The sequence below is a fragment of the Leiobunum rupestre genome, chromosome 4 (assembly GCF_980474605.1).
Source record: "Leiobunum rupestre chromosome 4, qqLeiRupe1.1.hap1, whole genome shotgun sequence".
NCBI classification, from domain to species: domain Eukaryota; kingdom Metazoa; phylum Arthropoda; class Arachnida; order Opiliones; family Sclerosomatidae; genus Leiobunum; species Leiobunum rupestre.
Window position 1 is genome coordinate 70,974,648 of NC_143387.1, and position 23,364 is coordinate 70,998,011.

General features: G+C 38.9%; 2 protein-coding genes across 2 annotated transcripts; both read left to right on the forward strand.

The window, feature by feature from the left end:
• The first annotated feature begins 705 nt into the window (after positions 1-705).
• LOC149948927 (uncharacterized) lies at positions 706-4,818 on the forward strand. The gene has a single exon (XM_090171188.1). The coding sequence runs from the start codon at positions 706-708 to the stop codon at positions 4,816-4,818; it is 4,113 nt and encodes a 1,370-aa protein (XP_090027314.1).
• Positions 4,819-5,624: 806 nt separating this feature from the next.
• On the forward strand, positions 5,625-6,179 carry LOC149948928 (uncharacterized). The gene has a single exon (XM_090171189.1). It carries the CDS (start codon positions 5,625-5,627, stop codon positions 6,177-6,179), a length of 555 nt encoding a protein of 184 aa, XP_090027315.1.
• Positions 6,180-23,364: the final 17,185 nt, after the last annotated feature.

Here is a 23,364-nt window from a genome sequence, read left to right on the forward strand (position 1 = left end):
TTTTGTCAAATTTTCTAATCAAGACGGCCATGTCAAATATTTGCTTAAATTTTGTATAAATTTGATTGTATGTTAGTTTTTAATTCTAATAAGTGTTTAAAAATTGTCGGATTCGGGTTAGGGATTTTTTCTCATGTTTTTATTGTAAATACGACTTTTGGAATTGTTAAGGATTGGGTTTTTTTGTTCCCGTCCATCTTTTCTCTCTCTTTTGTATAGTATGTATCATGTATACTGTATCTTTTATCTTGTAGCGTCGTCATGTCGCGCGGGGCTTGGTCAGGCGGCCGAAAACTTTTCCATTGCTCTGGGGTTTATCCCTTGTCGTCACTGTCCAAGCCCAAGTTGGGAAATGTTTCGGGGTATAAAGGGGGGTGATTTTCTTTTTGAAGAGTAGTCTAAAATAGAAAGCGAGAAGAGCTCCTTCGTGCGAGAAGGACTCCCTGGCGGAGGGAGAATAAGAAATAAAGTTTTTTTGTTTAGTTAAAATTGGTCAAGTTATTTTTAGTAGTATAAGCGTGTGCGTGCGAAGAGTCTATATGTTTCAGTCCGTGTAACTCTTCGGGTTGAAAATTAAATTTTCAATCCAAGTAATTAGTTAGCTCTCCCAGAAAAAGTCAACATTTTTTGGTGCCGAAACCCGGGAAGAAACCTAGATAAATTTTTAGTAAAAGAAAACGCGTATCAGTCGCGTAGCGGAGCATCATGACAGATTTAGCGAGGCTAGTGAAGCAGAGAGGGACACAGCGTGGAGTAGTTACGACGCAATGCAAAAAGATAGAAGAAGAATTGGGCAATTCACCGATAAGCAGTATAAAGCTCTTAGACAGCATAGCTCAACTGAACTCAAAGGAGAAGAAAATGGAGGACCTCAACGAGAAAATCCTCAACTTAACCATCGCGGATGACGACTACGACCAAGAACTGGAAGATATCGAAATCTGGAGCGAAAAATTAGTCCAGTGGAAAGATCGAGCGCAGCGGTATTTGGATGACGCTAAAACACCAAGAGCTCAGTCGCCGCAGCAGCCCTACTTTTCAGCGCCGCGGGCAGGAGTACCATTCGTCCAGCATCAGGCCGCTGGGCCTTCGATTCGCCTTCCGAAGCTGGAGCTGAAAAAATACGACGGCAACGAAGATCAGTGGCTGGAGTTTTGGGGACAATATGAGAGTGCCATTCACAACAACGAAGCGTTCTCAAGTAAAAAGGAGAAATTCCAGTATTTAAAGACTTTGTTAAGAGGGAAGGCCGAAAGGGCCATAGAAGGCTTATCATTAACGGAATCTAACTACGAGGTAGCTATTGATATATTACGTAAACGATTTGGTAACAATGAAACCCAAATTAGTAATAGATTAAACAAGTTTTTGGCAATGCAAGCGATAAAAAGTTCCGATGAGGTAGACGCCCTTAGAAATTTACACGACACCTGTCAAATAGAGGTGCGTAGTCTCGAGTCCATGGGTCGTTTAAAGGGAAATTACGGTGAATTTTTAGCCCATATTATCGGCGGGCTTCTCCCCATGGATTTATTGCAAACCTTTAATAGGGGTAAAAAGGAAAGCGAATTATGGGATATTAACGAAATGTTGTCATTTTTAAATATGGAAGTACAGTGTCGCGAGAGGGCCATCGCCGTACACAGAGGTGCGCCGCAGCAAAGGCAAAAATCCAATATTGGTAGCGCAAGTGGTAATAATCAGATTCAAAATAGATATCGATTTAATAATCGTAATAATTTCTCTCCGAAACCACCAAGTTTATCTTCGGCTGCAGCTCTGAATACGGGGATAGTTCCTAGAAGTAATACTTATCCGTGTATATTTTGTAACAGTTTAGAACATCCATTTTATCATTGCGACGTAAAAACTGTCAATGAAAAGAGAGGTATCGCGTTGCAAAAGCAATTATGCTTCCTATGTTTAAGAAATAATCATAAATCGGATAGATGTCAGGGTAAAATTCAGCAGTGTAGAAATTGTAAACGTAAACATCATCAAATATTATGCTGCGAATCGGCAGATGCTAGAAGAAATAATGCTAGTGATAACTTAGTCCCCAAAGAGCTAGAGAAGGAAAAAGATATTAGCGGTGAAAGGTCAAATCAAAGTGTGGTTGCGGTAAATACAATGGCGCACAATTCCGGTTCGGAAGTGGTTTTATTGCAAACAGCGGCGGCAAACGTAGAAGATTCAAAAGGGTCGAAATTTAGAGTGCGAGTTTTGTTAGATGGCGGAAGCCATAGATGCTTTATCAGGGAAAAGGTATCGCGAGAGCTTGGATTGGAGGTTGTGGGCGTAGAGTCTTTGAGCATTCACCCTTTTGGTAGCAATCCTATTGTATCTCAGAGGAAAAAAGTGAGGGTAGTTTTGAGTAACGTGCGTAATGGGGAAAAAATAGAAATAATAGCCCTAGAAATTCCAGAGATTTGCGGAGCTGTTTTCTCGGTGCCAGGAGAAAACATTAGAAACGAGATGCGACTCAGAAATCTCCAGCTAGCGGAAGTAGAAGTTCCAAATAGCGGAAACCAGAGCGCCCCGATAGATGTTTTAATCGGCGCGGATTATTTTTGGAGAATAGTTAAATGCCATATTGAACGCTTGGAAGGGGCCCTAGTAGCTATAGAAACGATGCTAGGTTGGACCGTTCAGGGCACGGTTTCAGTTGCTTCTTCGTCAGTCGGGGTTAACTCGATAGCCGTGACGCACGTAGCCGTTAGGACCGAAGAAGAATTAGTATCAGAAAAATTAGAATCTTTTTGGAATCTCGAGGCCATTGGAGTAACTGATAACCCCAAGGAAGATGGCCCGGGGCAAGATAGCGTAATAGAATATTTTGAGAACAATATTCAGTTTAAAGAGGGACGTTATGAGGTATCCCTCCCGTGGAAGACAACCAAAGACAAATTAGGCGATAATTTCGAGGTTGCTAAAAGGCGCACTCAAAATCTTATCGGGAAATTACGAGCGGATCAGACTAAATTTGAGAGTTATAACGAGGTCATTCAGGAGCAATTGAGAAATGGGATTGTTGAGGAGGTTGATTTGAGTGAGGAAATAGAAGGGCCATGTTATTATATTCCTCATCGCGCGGTAATAAGGGAAGACAGTTTAACTACTAAGTTAAGAATTGTTTATGACGCGTCTTCGCATTCAGCGAACCGTCCTTCTTTGAATGACTGTTTAGAGGCGGGGCCAAACTTGACCCCCGAGCTTTTTGGAATTTTAGTACGTTTTAGAGGGTATGAAGTTGCAATAGCCGGAGATGTGGAAAAAGCATTTCACCAAATAGGGATTAGGCCCGAAGATAGAGACGCGCTGCGATTTCTGTGGGTGGAAAATTCGGTAGGAGGAAATTTCAAGGTCTTCAGATTCACACGTGCGGTTTTTGGAGTAACATCTAGCCCATTTTTATTGTCCGCGACAGTTAAACACCATGTCCGTAAATTTGAAGGGGAATTCCCTGATGCCTGTCAATCATTGCTGCAAAATCTTTACGTCGACGATAACATTTCAGGTGCTAGTGAGGTTAAGAAAGCGAGCGACTTAATCAGAGATTCGACCGTCATAATGGCCAGGGGAGGAATGAACTTGCGTAAATGGCGAAGTAATTCCGACACAATTAGAAAAGAATGGGGAGACCAAACAACAGGACTAAGCGAGAATTCTATACCGGGGCATTCTCCACTGAAAGTTTTGGGGATGGCTTGGGATGAGATTAAGGATATTCTAACATTTAACGTATCAGAACTTCTGAGATTTTTAATTACCAAAAAAGACACAAAGCGTTGGGTCTTACAGGCAGTGGCTAGGTTATATGACCCTCTAGGATTAATATCTCCATTTTTAATTAGAGCAAAAATATTATTTCAGGAAATGTGGGCATGGGGAGAGGATGATAAAGCGAAGAAATTAGATTGGGATACGAAATTGCCAACCGAATTAGCCATAAAATTCGATAGATGGAGCTCTGAGCTTGTAGAATTAGAAAACTTCGTGATTCCCAGATTTTATTTTGAAAATGCGCCAGAGGGAGAAGAGTCTAGTTTAGAACTACATGGCTTCGTTGATGCCTCAATCAAGGCATACGCGGCTGTAATTTATGTACGTAGAAAATACGCAAATGGACAGGTTAGAACCGCGTTAGTGGCGTCAAAAACGCGCGTAGCTCCTCTGGAAAAACAAACAACGAAAAAACCTAAAACCAAATTAACACAATCGCTTACCCTACCGAGATTAGAGTTAATGGGAGCCTTATTGGGTGCTAGGCTTATGACCTGTATCCTAGACCTTTTTCCAGTTCCCGCGCCTACTGTCAAAATGTGGACGGACTCCACAATAGTATTAGATTGGGTAAAGGGAGATAAATCGCCCGAAAGATTCAAGCCATTTGTAGCAAATAGAGTTCTAGAGATATTGAAACTTACGGATGCCGCCTGCTGGGGTCATTGTGTAGGAATTGAAAATCCCGCTGATTTGCCTTCTAGGGGAAAAATATTGAAAGAATTAAAAAATAGTTCGTTATGGTTTAACGGGCCGCAGTGGTTTATAGAAGGTAAAAATTCAGACTCTAACGCTTATTTACGTGGGGTAGACGAGTCTGAATACGCGGAGGAATTACGCGCGGTAAAAGACAAAGCTAGTTTGATTGTGGGGGCCTTTGAAACTAAAAGACAGACAGCCGAAGCGGAAGAGCATAAGACGCCAGTGCTAGATTTAGCAAAATATAGCTCAGCCAACTTTGTTTATCGAATGACCGCCAGAATTAAAAGAATTTTTACCAATGCTAGATTAAAATGTAAAAAAAACGACCCCTAACCGCGGAAGAACTAGCAGATGCCGAAAAGTATTGGGTTAAAATTGTGCAATTAGAATGTTTTCCGCAAGAAGTAAAATGTTTAAATACGAACACCGTTCTACCCAAGCAATCGAGTTTGTTTACGTTGACGCCATTCCTCGATGAGGAAGGACTTATGCGCGTAGGTGGAAGAATTGGCGAAGCAGACATTAGTTATAACCAAAAGCACCCATGGATCTTGTCGGCTAAACATAGACTAACCGAGTTAATAATTGATGACATTCACATTCGTTTAAAGCACGCGGGAGTAGATCAAACTCTCGTAGAAATTCGAGAACAATTCTGGATTCCGAAAATCCGCCCTTTAGTTAAACGAGAAGTTCACGGGTGCCCCAGATGCAAAAGATTTCGCGCTAAAGGTTCGACGCCAATAATGGCGCCGCTTCCGGCTTCCAGAATCAATCCAGCGCCGCCGTTCGAAATTTGCGGGGTAGACTTCGGAGGCCCCTTGTATACGAGAAAAGGGAGCAAGTGTTACGTCGCGCTGTTCACCTGCGCCGTAACGCGCGCGGTGCATCTCGAGCTAGTCTCAAGTTTGTCCACAAAACATTTTTTATTAAGCTTTCGCCGATTTATCGCGCGCCGAGGAGTTGTGAGAGTGATATACAGCGATAACGCGAAAACTTTTAAATTAGCAGAACACGAGTTAAATTTACTGTTAAAGAACACGCGTAGTCCGGAAATATTAGATTATTTCGGTAAACTTAGAATTTCGTGGAGATATATCACCGACCGTGCCAGTTGGCATGGCGGATTCTGGGAACGAATGATAAAAAGTGTTAAGGATGCTCTGAGGAGGTCGTTAGGTAACGCCAGTCTAGAATACGAAGAATTGGAAACGATACTTCTAGAAATCGAGGCTATGGTCAATTCTCGACCCATTAGTTTCATTTATCCCGATGCGGGGGAACCGACTCCTTTGACTCCTTCACACTTTTTGGTCGGTAAAAGGTTAACCGCCCTTCCTTCGCAAGTTTTTAAAGACGATGAACTAGTGCCCGTTCATAGGCAAGATTTAAAGCGACGAGAAAGATATTGGCAAACCTTAGTAGATCGATTTTGGGTGCGATGGCAGAAAAATTACCTTTTAGAGCTGAGATCAGCCCATCACCGCCCAGTACATGGCAAAACGAAAGAGTTGGCCATTAACGACGTTGTGTTAATTGAGGAGGCAAAAATGCCTCGACTTATGTGGAAACTTGCAGTTGTAGAATCTCTAAAGAAGGGTAGAGACAATGTTGTTCGTTCAGGTTTGGTTAGATTACCTAATCGCAGCCGTATAAGGCGCCCAGTTCAAAAATTATATAATCTGGAATTTTAATGTTGAACTACGTTGTAGTTCAAGGCGGGAGTGTCAAATATTTGCTTAAATTTTGTATAAATTTGATTGTATGTTAGTTTTTAATTCTAATAAGTGTTTAAAAATTGTCGGATTCGGGTTAGGGATTTTTTCTCATGTTTTTATTGTAAATACGACTTTTGGAATTGTTAAGGATTGGGTTTTTTTGTTCCCGTCCATCTTTTCTCTCTCTTTTGTATAGTATGTATCATGTATATTGTATCTTTTATCTTGTAGCGTCGTCATGTCGCGCGGGGCTTGGTCAGGCGGCCGAAAACTTTTCCATTGCTCTGGGGTTTATCCCTTGTCGTCACTGTCCAAGCCCAAGTTGGGAAATGTTTCGGGGTATAAAGGGGGGTGATTTTCTTTTTGAAGAGTAGTCTAAAATAGAAAGCGAGAAGAGCTCCTTCGTGCGAGAAGGACTCCCTGGCGGAGGGAGAATAAGAAATAAAGTTTTTTTGTTTAGTTAAAATTGGTCAAGTTATTTTTAGTAGTATAAGCGTGTGCGTGCGAAGAGTCTATATGTTTCAGTCCGTGTAACTCTTCGGGTTGAAAATTAAATTTTCAATCCAAGTAATTAGTTAGCTCTCCCAGAAAAAGTCAACATTTTTTCCATTGCTTCATTTATCACACTCGAGGAGATCCATTCGCCAGCTTTCAAAGTCTTGAAGTTTTCGTCATCGAAATCGCTTCTTAAAATATTTCTAACGAGGATATTATCTAAACGACCATCGAAGTCTAGTGTCTCATCGTTACATACGAACGCTTCGGTTTTGTTAATTGACGTTATTGGCGCAATTTTAGTAACACCCTCGAACGGCTTTGTTATTTGCGTCGACATTTTGTGGCTTTTATTTCCGACAGTTTCTACATGGGATGCTTTGAGAATAAGCTTTTCGTTTTTCTCCGTTTCTTCGTTTGGTCCATTTTCACATTGACCGTCGACCGCTTTTTGTACTTCTGTTCGGTCATAGATCGTCAGTTTGTTATCTTCAGTTAAGGCATAGCCTTGATCGATTATCGGGTTGGGCATTTTTTCAATTAATTCTTCTTCATATTCTAATCGTCTTCGACATGGCGAGAGACCCCTAACTTTAGGGACGTCTTCAACGGTAACCTCGTAGTGCTTATGTTCCTTAGCATATCCTCTGGTATATCTAACAATGCATAAGCTTCTCCGCGAGATAATTGCGGGTTTTGTCTCTGCTCGCATTTAATCCAAACTTCTAAATGGTTTTTCAAGCGGATATGCTCTTTAAGAAAATGAAACTCGGCCTGTAGCCCGTGCTTTCCGTAAGCAACCCATCTTTCATCAGCAGTTTGAATTGGGCTTTTCAACACTAACTCAAAACCCGTAGGGCTAGACACTTCGGGCCATCGACTTCCAGTATTACACCAATGGTTGTATTGTTCTTTGGCCCACCGGTAATTTGCGTCTCGGTCTTCTTTGTTCTGGTCTTTGGGCTCCAAACCATTTTGGTCAGCAGGATATCCCAACATGTCTAATAAATCTACGGGTAAATAGTGCTTTCCCAGAGAGTTGAAGGCGTCCCTTACGTCTGATTCGAAAAGTAGCACCTCATCACTATCAGAGCAGTCATAATAGCTATCAATCTCCATCAATCGTTTTAATATTTCTTTCAAACCTAACCCAGCATCACTAATCATTTTTAAAACAATATTTTTCCTTTTCTCGGTTCCAAGAGAATCGTTTTCAAACACAACCAGTTTTATTGGTTTACTGAAAATTTTGGTAAGATAATCGGGGTCAATGGGGTCTTTATTTTCCTCAATGACATTGCCCTGATCTTTATCCTCTTCAGATGCAATTGTTTTTGACGTCTTTTCACTCGTCAATTTTATTATGTGATGTAGCCAATTGCGTCCTTTTTCGCTATCGATGTAGCCGTACCTCGGACATAACGTGTCTGCGTGCACCAAATTATTCAAAACGCAATAAAGATTGGCGGCGACGTACAGTCCACAATCGAAACCGTTCGTTTGGGTAGGGACGTTGTTGGGATAAACGTGTTTCCAATTACCCGTCTTATCGTCAAAAGCGGCTACGGCTATTTTCTCCAGAACGATGAAACAATTCGACAATATTTCATGTTTCGCGTCGTCTTCCGATAATTTCACCGAAAGCGAGTCCAAAATAACTATTTCATTCCTGCCTTTAGAAATAAGTCCTAATAGCCAATGCGACCCGCTATCAATGTTTGTTGTAACTAAAACAACGATATTTTCTTTGCTACTTAAATTTTCTTTGAGAAAATTTTGTACCGGCTCAAAAGATTCCACTTCGAACTCTCTTGTCGCGGCTAACGCGTACAAATTTGAGCTGATAAACAGAGTCGTACCACTGCGTTCGCTGTTTCCTATTAAGTTTTCCATACATTGGTTAATAATGACGTCTTCTATTTACTCTGTCGGTTTCAGACTACAAAAATCTTTATTTTCAAGAAGATCTCGTTGACATTCTGGAGAACAATCCCAAGGATCGTGCAAGTTTAACTCTCCAAAACCGTCGAACCTTGGTCCGGCGGTTCCTCTTTTCGTAATCTTTGGGCTTAAGGTTGCACTTTTATCGGCGATCTTTCTTTTCGGAACGCGTACGTTTATTCCTTCGGTCGCCGTACTTCTCTTTTCCGTTTTAGTAGTTTTCACCACTTTAGTTTTCTGTAACTTTTTAATCGGTGTTGACGTCTTTCTTTTAGCTGGCGTCTTAAAAGTTACCGTTTTCTTTGGGGTACTAGAAATGGAATTTGGCGTCGGTAAACCGTCGCTCTCATCGTTGGAACCCAGCTTTAACGTATTCAAAGGCGTCAATTCACTTTCCCTACTTACGATAGAATCATTCGACGGTAAATACGAATCTAATTTCTCGAACCTTTCTTTACCGCCCGGTTTGGGGTTCCTAAAATTCTTTTTCCCAGAACCTTTCCTTCTCATTATCGCTGCCAGTGTTGGAACATTCGGAATCTGATCGGAAACTTCCTTTCTCCGAATCATTTCTACCGCCAACACGTGAAAGCAGCGGCTGTTTCCAAATCTGCAGCTACAAGGCTTTTTCTTAATATTAGGATTTACATTGTGCCACTCCTCTGTACACGGATTTCTCACAAGGTACAAAAGCGGATTAGAAACGAGTGTTACTAAATTATCTCTGACGCAAAGCTTCGCTAATATTTTCTGAGACCATCTACCCGTATCTTTCTCTTTGTCGGCTTCGGAGTCAACTGGAATGATACCCTTCCGATCTGCTTCAATTATGTCGAATTTAGTGGTCATGGCTACGTTGAGTTGTAACGTCCTATTATAAATGCCTTGGTATTCAGGTTTCAGTTCGTACTGACCTTCTCCGTGAAAACCACGATTGGCTTCATTCAAAAGATTGTTTTGGTGCAAAGAGACGCGCATAACTGCGTTGTCGAAAACGGCCTGTTTTCCTTCGAACGCCCGTTTGTAATCTCGGTTCAAACTCTCGGCGGCATTATTAGTCGGGCCTTCATTTACATTTTGAAACGCCGCGTATTTGAGGAATCGTTCGGCGATACCTCGCTCTTTAAAATCATTGTCTAAATGATCATCAAAGTAATCAACAAATCCGGATGGCCAAGTAGGTCGATATTCGGATAATTTAGCTCCGTATTCTTCTCTAGTTCGGGATTTAAGTAACACGCGAATATGACTTGGCAAAATGCGCGTATTATCTTTCGTGGTTTTTGCTTTTTCGAGCCAGCGCTTAACGTTCTGTTTCAAATGGTTGTGACAAAACAGTAGGTTTTGGCCACCCATTTCGCAACTTCCCGTTATAGCCTCGGAAATCGCCGTTTCTCGGTCGGTAACGATTGGGCAATTTTCACCCAGTTCGTCCAATTCTAGTTCTTTAGCTACGTAATCGCGCCAAAAACGAGCGTGTACCTCTTTCGATTTAGTTTGGTGAATGAGGTGTAATATGGGAACAATGGGATTGTCAATGAAAAAGGTATTTCGAATTAGGACGCTGGTCAAAAAGAAATTTCCCAGCTTGAAAGTGGTGTCGCAATGAATGGATTGTTTTAGATTCCAATCATCCTTTGAAGCTAGCAATAGCCGCTTAGCGAGTGAAATGGCTTCCGGTTGTCCAAAAACTATACATAAACCGTCAGTTAAGTCAATTTGTCGAATAATATCTTTAAAAACCGTTTCCTTCAAGGCAAGTACGGACGAGAGAGAATCGGGACAAATCCTGTTCTTCAAGCCGATGACATACTTCAAGTTTCGAGATTGTTTGGGATTTCTCGGTAGAACCATTGGCTTTAATGAGTTTACGTCTTCCGGGATTTCAGATTCCCTGATTTCATCTAGCTCTTTATTTCCATCAATTTGCGCGTTTGTATACGCCGATTGCGGAGTTTCCTTGTTTGTACTTATCATATTCTTCATACTTCCCAATCTAGAGGGAATAGTACGGACAAATGGTCGTCGAAGCCTATCGGTCTTGCAATTTCCGTGTGCTCTGGGCACCCAAAGCGATACGTCACCCTTGTAGAACTTGATTACTGGGAAAACTGTCCCGTCCGAATTTGTAAACGTTATGATTTCTCTTTGAATATTTTTGGCAATTTCAATATCACCGTCCTTTCCAAGGTTTATGTAGTAATATCGCTTGGTCAAATTGAAAGGCTTGACTTGTCTCGTACCATTTGATACCCACATCATTTTGTCACAAAACAGGTCGGTTATTTTCGACTTTTCGTTAGTGGAAAGCACGTATACATTGCCTCCTTTGATGTTGGAACTAAGGGTGTGCGAGTCCTGTTTTTTGAAATTCGAGTCGAGTCTCGAGTCTTAGAAACTTGGACTCGCGAGTCCTCGAGTCCAAATATTAAGGACTTGATCGAGTCCTCGAGTCCTAAAGAATTAGGTTTAAAGCTTTCGAGTCCAATACGAGTCCGGAATGTTTTTAACGAGTCCAATTCGAGTCCTAATTTTTATCGAGTTCAATTCGAGTCCTAAGTTATCGTGGCCAATTCGTCTGGAATTTATTTGCCGCTGTTTAAATAATCATTAAATTTGTAAATTTATTAATAGTGGTTTCTAATTAATTAGTATGATATATTTTAATTTTTAGGACTTTTATATTTTATTAAATAATAGAAAAATCAGTAATTCAGCATCAGAATGTTAAAAAATATTTTTTAATTTGATCTTAATTCTCAATGACACAACTTGTGGCAATTGGTATTCAAGAACAATATTTAAAATTAAAACTATATATAACTATAGAACAAATGAAATGATACTGTTTAGGTTAGGGCTCGACTAGAAAAACTTATCACAGGTATTTCTTTTAACTTATAACAAGTTATCTAGACTATTACCAATTTAATTTTATACCACATTCCAATAATAATGGACTCACCGAGTAATAATGGACTCGCCGAGTAATATTAGACTCGCCGGGTAATTTTCAAATTATCTATTTACTCGAGTCCGCTTCGAGTAATTATGTACCCTTTTCGTGGGAATCGGGTACCCGTGCGAGTAATAAAATGACGTATTCCGAGTCCGAGTCCGAGTACTCGGACTCGGACTCGATAACGAGTACTCGCAATTTTCGAGTACTCGCACACCACTAGTTGGAACACTGCAGAGACAACACATTTCCGTCAAATGATCCGTCCACCACAGCGGATAAAATATCGCGAGCTTGGGTGTTACTCAGCCTAGACACGTCAGTCATATATGGCAAACCGTCTTCAGTTTCGGAACTTTCGTTTTCAGAACCACTAAGTCTTAGATTACTATCGTTAGCGTTTATCAAAGATGAAGATTCAACGATTGAATGGTTTCCACCAGCGGCCGACGAAGAAAGCTCGGATTGAAACTCCAAGCTGCCATAATAGGGTGACTCCCCATATTGACGGAAAATATCGGAATCATTATCAAAATTTAATGATTCTCTTCCGGATTCATCGTTTTCTCCGGAATCAGTCGACTCCTTTAAATTAGAATTATTATCGGTTAATTCTTTATCCATGGTGCTCATATAGCCTATGTTAAGAGACTAATGGCAACGATCAACTTTAATTCAGATCTAGTTGTACGTTAAGAAACTTGTAACTCAACTTTAATTCAGATCTAGTTGTACGTTACGAAACTTTTAACTCAACTTTAATTCAGATCTAGTTGTACGTTACGAAACTTGTAACTCAACTTTAATTCAGATCTAGTTGTACGTTACGAAACTTGTAACTCAACTTTAATCGTTTTGACCTAAGCCCAAAATTTACAAAATAGGGCGAAAGTAATAAAACTAAAGCGTTAATTGCTCAGTTTCTAGGTCAAAGGAAAAATTTAATTCTGTAACAGTAAAATCTGCACATAAACTTAATAAACTAAGATATCTTACCACAATGGCAAAGCACAGCAAATAATTCAAAATTGATGTGATTGTAATCTAACAATTAGATCAAAATCGACCAACAAAGAACGTAGCACTGTACTCTATAGCAACTCTTAGTAGAGTGAAATGCAGTTTTGCCAGATTCGGAAAGTGAAATTTTCCTTTTAACACCAAAATGTTTCTTGTTTTTCCAAAAAATACTCTCTGAATTGCGCAGGAATATCAAATATGGTACACAGTACCATGGTAAAACTCAATCTGTCTGAGTAAACTGAGTATTTGAAACCGGCGGGGTGGTTAAAAACTCATTTGAGTCACAGCCAAATCAGGGAGTAAGAAAATCCCTCGCTACCGGAAAATCGTATGCTACTAGCCCTCTATCGGGAAATATAGTCGTATCAACGTTTGGGCATGCCAAAAAAACGGGGGCACACTTTATTTCCTTTTTTAATCTATTTCATGCCCCATTTTTCGCACTTTAGCAGACATAACTTAATTAAGTTTATTTTACTTTTCTAGTTTGTGAATATTTGCTTCATTAAACCCTTTATAACTTTTCTCGACAATTTTAAGATTATTCGAATCAAAAGTTAGGAGGGGGCAAATACAATAGTTGCCCCCTCCAGTAAAATGTTTGGGAGGGACATTGCCCTCCTCCCTGGGTTTCTACACCCGTGTACTTCAAATAAAATGTTAAAAATAATTAATATTTTTTTCTAACTATCGATGGTGCTTAGGCAAATTTTTTTTAAAGGGTTGGCAGTCAGCAAGGGTCCCTACTTTTAATTATTAACACGTACGACAGAGATGCCAGATCGAGGGAAATTCTGACCCTGAAAAACGGAAAAAGGGAGAAAGGAAATGAGATCGGAAATTCATGAAATCTAGTGAAATTTGAGTGGATATCATATTATATTAAAGATAACTAATAATCAAAATATTAGAATTACCTTTATCATCTTCTCATTATCTTATATTTAAGGACTTTAAAATTAAATAGTTCAATATTGCAAATGTAGATGGCGCTATTTTCTATTCTAGATGAATTATTAATCCAAAGACCACGAAACCCACTTTTTCTCATGGGTACTATAAGAAAATGGTACGTTAATATGTTTGTGTTTAGGGTTTGGAATATAAGGAAAATATGAGTTCAAAAAGATAAATTTTAATGGCCCAAAAGGAAATTTTAATTTTAACGCTCTGGCATCACTGCTAATTTGGTTTTAGACCATAGGAAACATCTTGGAGATATGAGTATAAGCAGCAGTGCTTCCACATGCGGGGAATTGTTTCCTTTTCTGGGATTTTTCAACCTTCCAAAACGCTCTAATTTATGGAATTTAAGAGGGAAAACGGGCTTTCGCGGGGGGAAATGAGGGAAAGTGTTCATTGCACGGAGAAAAAGGGAATTTTTAGCTTTTCTGATAAGTTGTAGCAGAAGAAAATAGGGGAAGTACGTATCTGTAGCTTTGAGCCATAGAAGTCGTCGTGTGACCCACGAAAACGCCTTTTAACGCAAAATAAACCAAACTGAAAAAGTAGTTCCACTTTGGTTTTATTTCAACACGGCGATAAACGTCGAAAGCAAAGACACCTTAGCTCATTTAGCAGAAAATGAAAAGGAAAATATGTTACAATTGTTCGATTTAAGAAAAATTGTTTTTTTAAACGATGTATTCATCCGCGATTTCCCGGCAAACCGTTATGGCGCGAAAATTCGTGAAAAGTGACGCCTTGCTAAAGCTGACTAGAAGCGTACTTCCCCCTATTTTCTTCTGGTTGTAGTCTATTCTAATTGTATATTTAGTCCATGAATATGTTATGAGTCACAGTCAGATGTAAGAAATATTTTTAATACGTTCCTAAAATGGTGGTCATCTTGATGGTAAGAAATTTTATGATCTAAATATCCATTTGCGACTTATATATTTGGGCAAAATTATTCAAATGTAAGTAATTTTGAAATAAATAAAACCTTATATTTGGAATTATTTTCACAATTAAACTGAATGTTAATATAAAGTAGTATTAAACGCTCCAAAATATAGCAAGGGATAAAAAATGGGAATTTCCAAGAAAAAAAAGGGAAAAAGTGATTTTTCGTTTAATGCAATTATCGCAAAAGGGAAATTTTATATATCAAATGTGGAAGCCCCGATAAGCAGTTTTTAGTACCGTGTCATCCCCCCTGGAATTCGTAGGGTAAAGGGGCTCTTTTTTACATTTCATGTCGCTATCACGTGTCAGTGAATCATTTCGTCCTTGAAACCATTTTAAGAGACGCCAAAAACAACTTGTGCTATAATTTTCCCTAAATTTTTAAGGTTCAACAAATATATATAGTTTGTATACTCTTTATTATTTTGTTGTAACTGCCAAGAATCTGTCTTGTGCAGTATTTAACCTGTAGTTGACAGGTTATCTATTATTTGAACAGCAACAGTTCAAGTCAAATAATTTAATAATTCGTGGCTTACACGACATTATAACCTCCTTTCTGTACTTGAATTTAACCTGTAGTTGACAGGTTATCTATTATTTGAACAGTTCGAGTCAAATAATTTAATAATTCGTGGCTTACACGACATTATAACCTCCTTTCTGTACTTGAATTTAACCTGTAGTTGACAGGTTAACTATTATTTGAGCAGTTCGAGTCAAATAATTTAAAGATAGGCAATCTTTGTGATACACAATACTGTACGGCCACATATAAGCTTACGCTAGCTTAGTGACTAAATAAATAATTAAAATAAATCATTATACCTTCTATTATGTACCTGGGTTGAACAGTTCGAGTCAAATAGTTTAAGAGAATTTTCCAAGTAAATCGATTCCACCCGCAAATATTTTTCAACTACATTCTGTGTTGCTCAAAAACCTTTGTTGGGACTGGTAATCTAATAGTGAAAGTGTAAAATGGTTTTAAAAAAAAAACCAAAAGATTATTGCTTTTTAAGAAATGAAGATATTGCATTACTTGTTTGCAAAACTTTGGAAAGGGATTATAAAGATGAAGGTTTTAAAGTATGCGAAAAAATGTGTTTCTGGAGAGCGATCGCCACTGAATTAAATGTGAGTAAAAAAGACATCGAACAAGCTGGGCGAAGATTTTATGCGCGTTTTAAAGGAGATGAAACTTCCGTAGAACCTGAAACTGAAATTGGTTTGCGTTCTCAAATCGAAAAAATAACAGCTTCTAGTAAATTAGAGACATCAAACGAAAATGAAAAAGCTTATATTACGGCTGAAACAATCAGTGGCAATGAGATTATAAAATCAACTTTAGAGCCGAAATATGTTAAATATACTAAATTGAGTCGCAAATTTGAAAATAATAAAACTTCTTGTGGGAAACCAAATCCGTTTAACTGTATTTGTTACTGGCCTACTAGAACTCGCCTTTGCGTCCGATGCGAATTGTGCAACAACGACTTTCACGAGGAATGCATGCGTTTTCCAAACACTGATGGTAAAATAACGCAATGTTTGTTTTGTCAAAATATAATACGAAGGGGTATAGTTAATAGATATCAAAATTGTTGGTTTTCGTCCACGATTCAAGCAGTTTTAGAAGTTAAATTAATATCACCCGAATCCGTGCTCGATGAAAACTTAAAAACATTCTTGTTGGAATTTAGTTTTAAACAGACTAAAGCGGTTGGAGAAGCTAAAGTAAAGCATATTTTGTATACTGAAATGCTGCCACCTGAATTAAAGGCTTCAAAAGTCGCTTGATGACTTAGGCCTAAGGTGGTGCCTTGGGTATTAGCCTAGCTGATTATTATTATTATTATTATACATACTACAATGCAAAGTCGCTTTACAATCTTTTTAAATCTCACACTTATGTTTGAATCTCCCGCCTCTACAGCCTATATTATATACTTAAAGAGTATGTACATTGTTTCTACAAAATATGTTACTCCTTGTTGTCGCGAGGCACTGAGAAAAAAAACCCATGTAAGAACAGTTGCTAGAGGTTGTTAATAAACGCAGTTAGTTGTGTCATAAGTTTAGAATATTCTTCAATAAAAGTTTGTCTCTTTGGGAAATATTTTACTGATTGCTATTAACGGAGTGACGTCATCACTGTAAGTAAAGGCCAAGGTAAAGGCTGCGCGAGACACGAGAGCGAGCGGACGCCAAACGGTGCCGAAGCCCGTTACATTCTATCTTTTGTGACTAGCTCTCTGTAAACGTTTTACAAGTGAAGAATAAGGTGCCATACTTATGTAAAAATATTATAAACTTATGGTTATGTTGATCCTAATAAAACAGGAGATTTGAAAAAGAGAATTCTATTTACATAAAGTTAATTTTTATTTCTTTTAAGACGAATTTTACATATTTGTTAATAGGGTTTTTTGTTTCCACCTCCTCGCCCACCAAGTCGCCCACCTCCACGGACACCTCGGCGCCCACCTCCACGGACACCTCGGCGCCCACCTCCGCGTGAACCTCCGCGCCCATGTGAATCTCGGCCACTGGCCAGATGTTGTGTCTAAAAAAATTCGAACAAATATTGTAATAACATTTTTAAGCAGTGCCACTTTTGGCGCTTACCAATAATTGGAGCCGGCTCATGTTTCGTAAAATTGCATCTAATGACGGCCCAAAAAGTTCCGGGCCCGCTCCATATTCCCCAGCCAATAATGCCGCTCTGGCATCTCTGCTCAGAGCTTTACCATCCACAGATAACGAGCTAATTATGTTCGCTCTACGTTCCTGTGTTAGCACCTCTAACTTTTCTAAACTTTCCTTAACGAGTTTTTGGGCGGCAGCCCTAACTTCGTTTTCTTCGGCCTAATTAAAGAGGCAAACGATAAAATTACAATAGCCTTATTAACCTAGCTTTATACTCTATGTAACATAATAACTCATAATGCCGCTCACTGCGAATCAATGCGGTAAATGTTTTCGGCTTTGAATAGTTAGGTAGGCTATGCTTCATGGCATATAAAAAAAATATTTATACTAACGTAGTAGAACGATTTTCAAAGCCCGTGGGAAGTTATTAAAAAATGCGCCGATTTGAAAGAAGCCCGCGCTAGCCTTTGAGCAGGGGTTTCGTTTGGAGGGAGTAGCCTTTGAGCTGTAAATTCTAAATTTTGTTCTTTCCAAACTCATGCAATGCTCAAAGGCTAGCGCGTGCTTCCTTTTCTGGCAAAATTATGATTGATTTTGTTACTATCATAAGTTGATAACTTATCTCTGATAAGTAGGTAACTTCTATGGTTTTCCATAGATTTTTTTCTAATGAGAGCTATGAGCTATGTCAGAGAACGACCACATAATTATATGGACTACCACCTATTGTCTAAACCGAGTCTGAAATAAAAATCTATATGTAGATTTTTATTGGCCATGTGGTATTTGTTCGTGAATTTCAGCCAATAGAAACTACTTGAGTAATTATCGCGTTCCCATAATTGGCTATTGCATAATATATTATGTACAGGGCCGTGCAGAGGGGGGGGGGCGGATGAAAAGGTCCCACGAGGGGGGCCCGTAGCTGTAGGGCCCATCGAAGAAGCTCAAGGGGGGGGGGGTGCAAATCAAGATAACTTGGGATAAGTTTTTAGGGCTCAAGGGGGGGGGGGTGCAAATCGAAGGGGCCCCCGCGAGTAAGTTTGCCCCGGGCCTCAGGATACCTCTGCACGGCCCTGATTATGTACCCATGGTTTCTTATCCTGGACGCTAAGGTGGCTATGACATCATAAGGTCGTCTACTCTTTGACAAGCTCTCATTAAGGAATTAAGCTAATTGGCATACTTACTATGTATATAATTAAAACCAATTTACGATCGCTGTAATTATTTCTCCAGTAAATTGAGCCAAAGCCAAAATGTGCTTTTGGAGGCCAAAAAAAGTGATTTCCCTTTTCTTATATGGAGCGTCTGCTCGCTCCGTTTTCCAATCAGTGCTTTGCACTATAAACTCATCCAAGGATGGCAAAACGAATTCTTTAACTGCTTTTAACTGTAATTAAAAATATATTCGGCGTAATAAACAAAAAATTATTTTAAGAGAACATAAAATAATAATCGCAACTAATTCATAGAACTAATTAATTAATTGACAATAGTTTACATGACATTTCGCGATTTACTGCTTATAACGTAATGAGTTTTCTCGTAATACTGAGAAATATCCGAGGGACAGATCACTTCCATTTTGGGTGCACTTAATCATAGTAAAATTATTAAATCAGGGTAATCGTGTTGGCTCGCGTGGCATGAAGGGCTTGCCACCACCCTCCTACGCATTGTAACCCGGCCACCTGAATTAATGGCTTTAAAAGTCGCATGATGACTTAGGCCTAAGGTGGTGCCAAGGGTATTAGCCTAGCTGATTATTATTATTTATTATTATTAAATCAGGGTAATCGTGATTTAATCATTTTAATCAGATTTAATCATTCTAATCATGATCTAATCTTTTTAATCGGGATTTAATCTTTTTAATCACGATTTAATCTTTTTAATCAGGATTTTATCAGATTTAATCATTTTAATCAGATTTTATCATTTTATTAACGATTTTATCATTTTACTCACGATTTAATCATTTTAATCACGATTTAATCGTTTCAATCAGGATTTAATAATTTTTAATCATGATTAATGATTTAAACATTCTACTCATGATTAAACGTGATTTAATCAACATAATGAAGATTAAATGGAATTTAATTAATATAATAACGATTAAAACGGATTTAATCTTTCGAGGGGTGCGTCGTTAATCAAGGATGTGACCTGCCCCTCGGAAATATCTATCGACATGATTTTCCTTAGTTACTTCAGAAAAACTCGGGGATAAACAAAACAATTGTACGTCCACCCTCAAAATGGTATCGAGTGCCATTTCCATTCCGAGCGACTTACGTCTTTAAATTGAGCCATCAAGTAAAAAACAGACTTTTGGATGTAGTATTATTATTATTACCATTGCGGCTTCCATTTCAATACACCAGTCGGTCAAAGAAACTTCTTTCATTTGCTCTGCTATTTTTTCTAATCGTTTCGAAACGTCTGTTCCGGCGTCACCTAACTTCTCCATTTGTTGAACAAACACGTACTGAACAGCTTTGCCAGGTCCCAAAACTGAAATTATACGGCCAACTTTGATTACCATGGTAACACTTGATCATAGCTGGCCGTACTCACATATTTATAATGCACCCACTTCCTATTTCGTTCCCACAACACGCTTCATTAGTCGGCTGTATTAGCGAGTCTAAGAAGGTACAAACCAAACACTCCAAGGAGTATAATATTTACATTCTTAGCCTACTAGGAGTAATATAACATACTGGAAACAGCATTTTTAAGTTAACAGAGATACTTCCTAAAATTTCTTTAATTATCGCGCAAATATTGGAAATATAGTAAATTTATCGCAAAGAGCGTAAGAGTGCGCGGTGGAAATTAAAGTACGGAGAAAATTGAAAGGTTATATTATCGAAATGTACTATAATTTGTAATTTGGTTTTGTTTCGTGTTATTTACTTTTGATACTATATTTACCCCCCCCCCTCCCCGCACTCTTGACTCATACCCTAGCTACATAATATAAAATTAAGTTAATTAAACAGTTATCTTAAAATAAATTGTAAACTAAATCCCTGCCTTCAGCAAAGCTAAAATTAAATCCCTCGCATTGTAGTGCTAATTAAAGTGTTTTTCTCTCGGTCATATGACCAAGTAACAAGACTCCAACCAAAGCTCGATTTTCCAATCCTGCAAGGTCAAGAACACGTCACTCGCTACAGCGATAGATACTACCGTCTTCAGCGTTGTCCCCCGCTTGTACTCCGTACGAGTTTCTGCTTGGAAACGAACTAAAAGTAATCCCGAGACCCTCTAAGCCCCCCCCCTTCCCCGCAACCACGAGCTAATTTTCCTAGATAAGACGACTAAGGGGGTAGCCCACTTAAGAAATATGGTATACAAATAGGAAAATAATTATTTCTGGAAATCTAGAAATGCATAAGAAATGCATTAAGGAAATATTAGAAATATTTAAGAAATATCGAAAATATTTGTAAATCAGAAATCTGGTGTACATTTTTTCTCAAAGTGGCTACCCCCTCGAAGACGACGTCATCCGTAGCATCACAAGACACGAGTCTTTAGCTCACCAATCACCCACATAAAACATGAGGTCACTAGTTGTTTTTATTTCAAACCCCAGAACCAAACCGGAAGACCGAGCGCAAAAACTTCAGAATTCTAATTTTCAAGATTCTGACTGTCCAAGTGCCATGTCTAAGCCAATACGACAGTAAAAGAATGCGCGATGAAGCCGCTATCGAATATCACTATTAACTTAACCAAGAATCCATAAGTAGCGTTATGGATTCCTGGTCAACTTAAAAGAAAAGACCCCTCGCTGAATCCCTCGCGCCAAGTCGTGAACGAGATTCTCATCGCCAGATGATATCCATCCAGGGCATTCCGATCAGAAGACAATGGTCAAAGCAGTAGAAGATCCACGAAGAGTAATGTCATGGCCATCCTATTGCAGCCTGATGGACACCGATTACCTAACAATCCCGAGAGAGGAAAATAGGCCTATTATATATAAAAAAAACACTCTTTTCGTTTTAATCCGCACATGAATCACTTTTAAAAATAATCTCGAACATAACCCGCTGCTTAAATATAATCAATAGAACTTTTCCGTGTTGTATCAACAATTCCGCGTTTTTCTCGCTATGTATTTTTCTTAGTTTTCAGTGTTTTATAAAAAAACAAATTCTTGTTTTATTATTTTCGGCAATTTCAAAGAAAATGGTTTTAGTATCGTAAATATGAGTGTCAAAAAATACTTAAATGTTTAATAAATAGCTTTAGTTATTCTCAAAGTCGTATAATTTCATTTTTCCTCGTTTTACTCTTTTACGCGATACTTTTGATACAACTTTTGATCTGAGACGTCGATATTGATCAAACTTGTCGAGGATACGGAACTGTTAAAAGGCTACTTGGCAGCGTTAAGAAAACCCAGATTTTCGATTATATAGGTCGGAAAAGTCCGGGATTTTGTCAATTCCTAGATTTTTAAAAGAATTGTCCGTAATAAGCGTTTAAATGAACGTAGTGTAGGTTTGAGACATAAAATTTAACATTAAAATGTTCAATAAATAAATAATTTCATTTTTCCTCGTTTTAATATTTGCCTTGATTTAGCAACCAAATGTTATAATTACAAATTTCTGATTTAATTTTAAAGTATCGTAGGGACGAGAACGCAAAAATTAGCATTTTGAATCTTAAAAAGCAAACTTAATTACTCGTATACTCTCGTAATTTAATTTTTCCGTGGTTTCTCCATTTGCAGGACTAGCGGCATCTATCGCCCGACGCGACGGCGATTGAATATGATTTAAAAAAATCCTCGTTTTAGTCGCTTGCAAAAATTCCTGTTTTAGATTTTCCTCGATTTAGCAACCAAATGTTATAATTACGAATTTCAGATTTTATATTTAAAGTATCGTCAAATTAGCATTTAGCTGCTTCATAAACACCCTTAATTACACGAAAATTATAGTAATTTAATTTTTCCGTCGTTTGTTTATCGCACGGCAAAAATTCCTCGTGTATTATTATCCGCGGTTTACTTGCTGGGCGCAGTGTGACCAAGCCCTCATACTACTATTTGGTAGCTTTCCTTCAATTTCCTCGTTTTCCGGGTTTTCCTTGTTTTAGTCGTACCCGGAGCGCTCTTTCAGCCGGTAGCAGACGACTCTCCTGTCCAGTGCTGAGTGCTCACCATGGCCGCGTCAAAATTCTGAGAATGAATTCTTTTCTTGAGAAGAGTTCTTCGTGAGAATTTTTATCCCCGTGAGAACTCGCTAAAAAGCGTCAAAAGTAAATAGATTCTTCTAAAGATGGCGGCTTACGAAGTTACGATAATCCCACGAACGTAATAAACTAAGCCTTTGACAATAAATATTTTTTTACAGGATTTCACGACAATATATGAAGGAAGGAAAGATTTTGTTTTTGGCGAATAGTGCGCATGGGGACTGGTTGAACCATAGAAATCTCATAGGTAACTAGAATGCTGCCGTGTAACTGGCAAATGGGCCAAACGCCGTGGCAGACGATTGCCAGATCTCAGCCAATCAGAGCTCAAAGAGTGGTTCTGCCAAGAATTTAATGTCACCAGAGATAATGACGTCACCTATCTCCCGCTATAGTAGCGGATCCAAGGAGGATTATTATCCTCCTTGGCGGAACCACTCTACGGCCTCTCATTGGCTGAAGGTTCAAGGCGAACTGGCGTCAAGCTCGGCCGTAGGCGGCAGCATTCTAGTTACCTATGAGATTTCTATGGGTTGAACGGTTCAGAACTCACGAATAGTTTTCAGCTATTAGCTGAAAACTATTCGTGAGTTCTGAACCGTTCAACCAGTCCCCATGCGCACTATTCGGCAAAAACAATTCTAGAACTACCCAAATGCAAACTATTCGCAGACAAGAACCTCTTGTTGAACCGTTCGGAACCGTTCTAAATGGTACCTGCTCAAGAGCAAGTACTGGCCGGAACTCAAGGTGGAAATCTCTAAAATTCGTCTGCACATCGGGCTGCGTACGTCAAATCGTACGAATCACAACTATTCGTCCAAAAGTTCTGAACTATCCAGAACTTTTGCGTGACGTCACAGCTTAGTCCTAAGCCGTTCTCTTAACGGTTCAGAACTCACGAATAGTTTTCAGCTATTCTCACTCTTCTCAAGAGAACTCGTGAAAAGAGATTAC

Bases quoted from the DNA above. Each gene is read 5' to 3' on its own strand.
- LOC149948927 (XM_090171188.1), top strand. From the start codon at position 706: ATGACAGATTTAGCGAGGCTAGTGAAGCAGAGAGGGACACAGCGTGGA.
- LOC149948928 (XM_090171189.1), top strand. From the start codon at position 5,625: ATGATAAAAAGTGTTAAGGATGCTCTGAGGAGGTCGTTAGGTAACGCC.